A 6000-nucleotide genomic window follows, 5' to 3' on the forward strand; every position below is an offset into this window, starting at 1 on the left:
TGCTCTACAATATTAGCTATTGCTTTTCTTAAATAATTTTATGGAGCATATGAGATATTTATTTATTTATTTGCACACAGAGACCTGGAGTGCTCAGCTGTGTATCCTGTTTTTCTCATCTACCACATGAGCACATGTCCTGTGGTCAGAGAGAGCCATTCAGTGTTCCCACAAAATTGTAATCAACACTAGGGTTATAAAGCTATGAGCAAGACTTTGTGCTTCATGTCAGATACAGAAGAATGACTGCCCTTTCTGTTACCACCTGCATCATCTGTTAGTTGATTTTTTACAGTGAAATGGTTAATACTTTCATAAACATATTTTTATGAAAATCAAACTCTTTTCCATCAGAGAAAGTGAAAATCAATCTTGTCCCACACATGGAAGATAGCCCCAAATTAATATGTGTGTGTGCGTGTGTGTGTATTACACATATGGATGGCTTTTGCCACTGTCCATCATAGAGCTGGTAGCTTCCTGTTGTTTATTTGGGGTTTTTTTCTCTATTTTTTGAGACAGACTTACATCTTCTTCGCCCAGCTGGAGTGCAATGGCCCAAGCTGCCACCTCTGCCTCCCGGGTTCAAGTGATTTTCCTGCCTCAACCTCCTGAGCAGCTGGGATTCCAGGCAACCACCAGCACGCCAGGATAATTTTTGTATTTTTAGTGGAGACAGGGTTTTGCCATGTTAGCCAGGCTGGTCTCCAACTCCTGACCTCAGTTGATTCATCCGCCTCGGCCTTCCTAACAGCTGGGATTACAGGTGTGAGCGGCGGGGCCCGCCCCTGTTGTTTAGAATATTTCCAGCAATAGAGAAGTGTTGACCACATACCTTGGCTAAAGGAAGGCTTGATCATGGACAGTTTCCTTTAAGAGGCTGGCTGGATTTAAATCAGTGCACAACTGTTTACCTCTGTGACGACCAGTCAGTTACTTGGACATTTCCTTTGTAGTCCCCTGATTAGCAAAACGGGTTCATAACTAGTATTTCCCTTTAGGATTGCTGTGAGGATTCAAAGAATGAAAGAGATGAAAAGGGAATAGAATAGACGCAATATTATGCAACAGTCAGGTATACTGAAGAGAAATAACTGGATGTCTTGCTTTTTAATTTTATTTTTTTAGAGACGTTGACTCTCTATGTGAACTAGGCAGGACTGGAACTCCTGAGCTCAGGTGATCCTCCCACCTCAGTCTCCTAAGTAGGTGGGACTACAGCTTCCCACCACCTTCCCCACCTTGCTTTTTAATTTAAAGCAGGGTCTGCATATTATCTGAAGTCATCTCTCTCTGGGGACATCCCACATGTCCAGAACTGCCAGTCGGCAGTGGGGGTGGCCCATTAGGCTGTGGGGAGCATGGAGACTTATCTGCAAAGGAGGACCTGGACAAATGTGCCCACACATCCTCTCAGGCGAGGAGAATGGACGGGAGAGAGAGGCTGACCCGTGTTCCCCGTGTTGCTGTGTACGGAGGAGGGGGTCCGAGGGACCGCGGTGTGGACAGGGACAGGCAAGGCGAGGGCGAGGAGAAACGAAAGTCACATCGGTGGCTGGTGTTCTGCACACAACTCGCTCGCTACCTCCCGCTCCTCGCTCCGCACTCAGCCGATCCGGGGACGGGAGCAGGAGGGATGCACCCGGACTCCGAGACAGGCCCAGCTGAAAATGACTGGGCGAGGGGTGGGGTGGAGACGCCCGCGACGCCAAAGCTGGGGTCCCGGAACGAGAGGGGAGGAGGATGGAAGGCAACTTGGGAGAAACTGGGAAAGGCGCCCAGGACCTCGGGGACACCGCGCACAGCCGGGCGCACAGCCCTTCCTGCGCGAACCGGCGCCCAAGGGGCGGTCCCGCAGCGCGCCCCGAGCAGAGCTCAGTGAGTAGTGCCCCTGCCCTTCTGCTGCGCACAGCCCAGCCCAGGACTGCGGGCGGCACAAACACAGCGGGGCGGCTGCAAGCAAGGGGCAGGGCTTCTGCGCCCGGCCCCCTCGCGTGAACATAAAAGCTGCTGCAGGCTGTGGGGCTCCACCACGCCCTTCACCAGCGCCTGGCCGTCTGCTCATTTGTCGCTTGAGATCTCCAGCCTTACCGTCGCTCGAAATGGACCCCAACTGCTCCTGCACCACTGGTAAGAGAAGCCCGACTTTGTGCCCTGGGATTCCCGTTTCCCAGCCCCAGTACAGAGGGTCTCTGGGTTTGAGGAGGTCGCATTTTAAGTTCTGAGCAGAAGGAGCCTCGTTTACTTCCTTAGGTGCGTTCTTGCTGATCACCCCCCTGAGAGCACTGCTCTCCCCGCTGGACCTCTAAGTCAGAGTTAAGGATACTGAGGCACAAGGCAGTCCTGCTCCACATCACCCAGTTGGTCAGGGTCCTGCTGTCTGGGCCCCAGTGTTCTCCTCCAGGCTCTGAGCAATCAGGGTGGACAGAGGGGTTAGAGACATTGAGTCTTCAGGGTTCAGGACAGAAGGTTGTGGCTCGCAATCTCAGTATTCCTGGGTGGGGTGTGCAGCTGGGACCTTCCTGGTGGGGTGAAACAGGATGGTGCTTGCCCTTCCCAGCGTGAGTGGAGAGGACATGGGGCTCTGTTCCTCTGCCCTGAGTGGGAAAGGAGCTCTGAGGGCTGGCCCTGCACAGAGGATGGGCCACTGGAGACTCATTGCTCCACTGCTGTACCTTCTGCATCTCACTCACTGCCCACTGCCTTTTTCTTTTCCTTGCAGGTGTCTCCTGCACCTGCGCCGGCTCCTGCAAGTGCAAAGAGTGCAAATGCACCTCCTGCAAGAAGAGTGAGTGTGGGGCCATCTCCAGGAATCTGAGGCTGTGGCTAAGGTTGGGAGGGAACTCAAGGCTGGCCCTGAGTGCCTGCTTCTGGGGAACTGGGCTTCCTTTTGCCCCTGTTGGCCATGTCGTTCCCTCTCCATGCTTTCTGCCCTGAGTTCAGATGGTGCAGGGAAGCATTTTTCTCTTAGGACACAATCCCCAACTGTACCCCCTATGGTTTCAGAACAGAGCTGTGCCAGACAAAAAAAGCATCCTCTGGGTCTGGCGTCTCAGCTCGAGCCAGGCCTGCTATTGGGGCAGGGAGGTGCCTGGTCCAGTCTACTGTCACCTTTCACTTTCCCCTTCTTCCCCAGGCTGCTGCTCCTGCTGCCCCGTGGGCTGTGCCAAGTGTGCCCAGGGCTGTGTCTGCAAAGGGGCGTCGGAGAAGTGCAGTTGCTGTGCCTGATGTGGGGACAGCTCTGCTCCCAGTTGTAAATATAGCAATCTGCATAACCTGGGGGTTTTTTTTTTTAATACAACCCTGAGCCATTTTCTGCATTTCTTTTTATGTTAAATATGTGAATGGCAATAAAAGAATTTTGACTTGAATCTTACTCTGTTCTTCTTTGTGTGTCTTGGAAAAAATGGACTGGGGTGGGGGTTAAACCGGGAGTTTAGAGACCAGTCTCTGGATGGAAATGTGAGCCATTAATAATGTGAACACCTTCAGCGCAGCCAGGATACCTTACTGAGTTTACACTTCTGTAAAATGGGATTGCACTGTGCACACCATATGGTTGGGGACCATACATGATCGCTTCCAGTCTCATGCCAAATGTAGCACAGAAACTGCATCCCTCATTTTTATTTTCTGATTTTCCTGCCCAACCTCAGATCCACATTGGATTTGAGGCTTAAAAGTGGCTACAGTGCTGGCACTCAACTCCTCAGTTCTTTGAATCCTACAAGGGTACTATGATTTGGATGTCTTGTCACTGCCAAATCTCATGTTGAAATCTGACTTCCAATATTGCAGGTGGAGTCTGATGGGAGCTTTTGGGGTCATGAGGACAGATCCCTAAAGAATGGCTTGGTGCCATCCCATGGGGAAGAGTGATCTCTCGCTCTGGTAGGTCACCCTAGAGCTGGCTGTTTAAAAGAGCCAGGCACCGTCCCCCACATCCTCTCAGGCGAGGCGAGTGGACGGGAGAGAGAGGCCGACCCGTGTTCCACGTGCTGCTGTGTACAGAGGAGCAGGTCCCAGGAACCTAGATGTGGACAGGTATAGGCAAGGCGAGGGCGAGGAGAAACGAAAGTCATATAGGTGGCGGGTGCTCTGCACACAGCTCGCTCTCTACCTCACGCTCCCAGCTCCGCACTCAGCCAATTCGGGGACCGGAGCACGAGGCTGTGGCTGCACAGACTTCGGGACAGGCCTAGCTGAAAACTGTGTGAGGGGTGCGGTGGAGACTACCTAGACGCCAAGTCTGGGTTCCTGGAATGCACGGGGACTAGGGTGAAAGGCAACCACGAGGAAACTGGGAAAGGCTGCCAGGACCTCGGGGACGCCGCGTACCCCGGGCTGACAGCCATTGCCGCGTGACCGGGCGCCAAAGCGTTGGGGTGGTCCCGCGGTCCACACCAAGCAGAACTCAGGGAACTGTGCGCCTGGCCCTTATGCTGTGCACAGCCCAGTCCAGGACCGCTGGCGGGGCCGACTTAGCAGGGTCGGTGCAAGCGCGGGCGGGGCCTTTGCGCCCGGCCCTCTTCCCCTGACTATAAAAGCAGCCGCTGATTGTGGGGCCCCATCACGCCTTGCACATGCGCCTTGTAGCCTCTCAACTTCTTGCTTGGGATCTCCAGCCTCACCGCGGCTCGAAATGGACCCCAACTGCTCCTGTGCCACTGGTAAGGGTTACTGGCTTTCTGGTTCTTAGGGTACCTATTTCCCCAATACAGGATAGACGTCCCTAAGAATAGAGGTGTTTTTTGAGTTCTAACTAAGTGGAGCTATTTATTTCATTGATCTAGTGCTTTTCCTCTCAGCGCCTTCATCACCCCTAGAACATTCCTATTCTAATACCTCCCATTTCAGAGGGGAGAGGACTCAGGCTCATAATTCTCCTGCTCCATGTCACCCAGGTAGTCGGGGGCTGCTAGGCTGAGCACCAGTACTCTGTCCAGTTCCTGGGGTGGATGGGAGACAGGGGTTAGTCAGGGGTTGTTGCCTTTTCAGGATTAAGGACATAAAGCCCATCCTAACCTCCAGGGATAGAAGTAAGGTCAGGCTTCATAGTGCCCTGAGTTGGACAGGAGCTATCTGTCAGGCCTGGCAATGCACTCAGTTGGGAGCATTTGTTGACCAACTGCTGTTATCTTCTGCATCAAATTCACTGCCTTTTTCTCTTCCTTGCAGGTGGCTCCTGCACCTGGTCTGGCTCCTGCAAGTGCAAGGAGTGCAAATGCACCTCCTGCAAGAAGAGTAAGTGCGGGGCCATCTCCAGGAATCTGGGGCTGAGCCAAGTCAGAGGCAGGAACCCAGAGCTCAGCAGGCAGGAGTAGGCCAGTGGTCAATTTCCCATCTCCCCTTCCCCAACAACTGATTCAGGATCAGAGCCAGATCTTTAGACATGATTGATTCCCAAATTTCATTCTTAAAATAGACAAACTAAGGCCAAGAGAGTGCACCAGCCTGCCAAGCACAGACATGCCACCTAAGGACTTTCCTCACCTAAGTGTATGGTTCTGGGGAGCCAGCCTTCTTTTGCCCTTGATAACCACAGTCACTGCCTCTCCAGCCTTCTGCCAGGTCTGGGGCTCAGATGGGGATAAGAAGCTTTTCACAGGAGACCCTCACTCGAAAGATCCTCCACTTATCGCCCATCTCCAACAGCGCATGCCATCCTGAACTAAGTGTCCTCTGGGACTGGGGACAGAGTTTGAGCCAGGCCTCTTTGGGGGCAGGGAAATCCCCGGTCAAGTCTGGTCTCTCACTCTCCCTTCTTCCCCAGGCTGCTGCTCCTGCTGCCCCGTGAGCTGTGCCAAGTGTGCCCAGGGCTGCATCTGCAAAGGGGCATCAGAGAAGTGCAGCTGCTGCGTCTGATGTTGGTAAGGCCCTGCTGGAAGATGTAGAAAGAGCGACCTGCACAAACATGGAATTTTTTTCCATACAACCCTGACCCACTTACTGTATTATTTTTTATGAAATATGTGAATGATAATAAAATTGTTGACTTAA

General features: G+C 52.8%; 2 protein-coding genes across 2 annotated transcripts; both read left to right on the top strand.

Moving 5' to 3' along the window:
* Positions 1 to 1995: 1995 nt before the first annotated feature.
* LOC117087821 (metallothionein-1E) lies at positions 1996 to 3371 on the top strand. The gene is made up of 3 exons (XM_033218461.1): positions 1996 to 2130; positions 2723 to 2788; positions 3137 to 3371. The coding sequence occupies exons 1-3, from the start codon at positions 2103 to 2105 to the stop codon at positions 3226 to 3228; spliced, it is 186 nt and encodes a 61-aa protein (XP_033074352.1). The 5' UTR covers positions 1996 to 2102; the 3' UTR covers positions 3229 to 3371.
* Positions 3372 to 4144: 773 nt separating this feature from the next.
* Positions 4145 to 6000, top strand: LOC117087825 (metallothionein-1A-like). The gene is made up of 3 exons (XM_033218467.1): positions 4145 to 4670; positions 5179 to 5244; positions 5774 to 6000. Exons 1-3 carry the CDS (start codon positions 4643 to 4645, stop codon positions 5863 to 5865), a joined length of 186 nt encoding a protein of 61 aa, XP_033074358.1. The 5' UTR covers positions 4145 to 4642; the 3' UTR covers positions 5866 to 6000.

The sequence above is a fragment of the Trachypithecus francoisi genome, unplaced genomic scaffold (assembly GCF_009764315.1).
Source record: "Trachypithecus francoisi isolate TF-2019V2 unplaced genomic scaffold, Tfra_2.0 Lachesis_group10, whole genome shotgun sequence".
NCBI classification, from domain to species: domain Eukaryota; kingdom Metazoa; phylum Chordata; class Mammalia; order Primates; family Cercopithecidae; genus Trachypithecus; species Trachypithecus francoisi.

What these genes read in the sequence shown, in the direction of transcription:
- LOC117087821 (XM_033218461.1), top strand. Translation starts at nt 2,103, where the DNA reads ATGGACCCCAACTGCTCCTGCACCACTG. An exon ending in CAACTGCTCCTGCACCACTG is followed by an intron (nt 2,131 to 2,722) that starts GTAAGAGAAGCC and finishes TTTTCCTTGCAG; the next exon opens with GTGTCTCCTGCACCTGCGCC. An exon ending in ATGCACCTCCTGCAAGAAGA is followed by an intron (nt 2,789 to 3,136) that starts GTGAGTGTGGGG and finishes CTTCTTCCCCAG; the next exon opens with GCTGCTGCTCCTGCTGCCCC.
- LOC117087825 (XM_033218467.1), top strand. Translation starts at nt 4,643, where the DNA reads ATGGACCCCAACTGCTCCTGTGCCACTG. An exon ending in CAACTGCTCCTGTGCCACTG is followed by an intron (nt 4,671 to 5,178) that starts GTAAGGGTTACT and finishes TCTTCCTTGCAG; the next exon opens with GTGGCTCCTGCACCTGGTCT. An exon ending in ATGCACCTCCTGCAAGAAGA is followed by an intron (nt 5,245 to 5,773) that starts GTAAGTGCGGGG and finishes CTTCTTCCCCAG; the next exon opens with GCTGCTGCTCCTGCTGCCCC.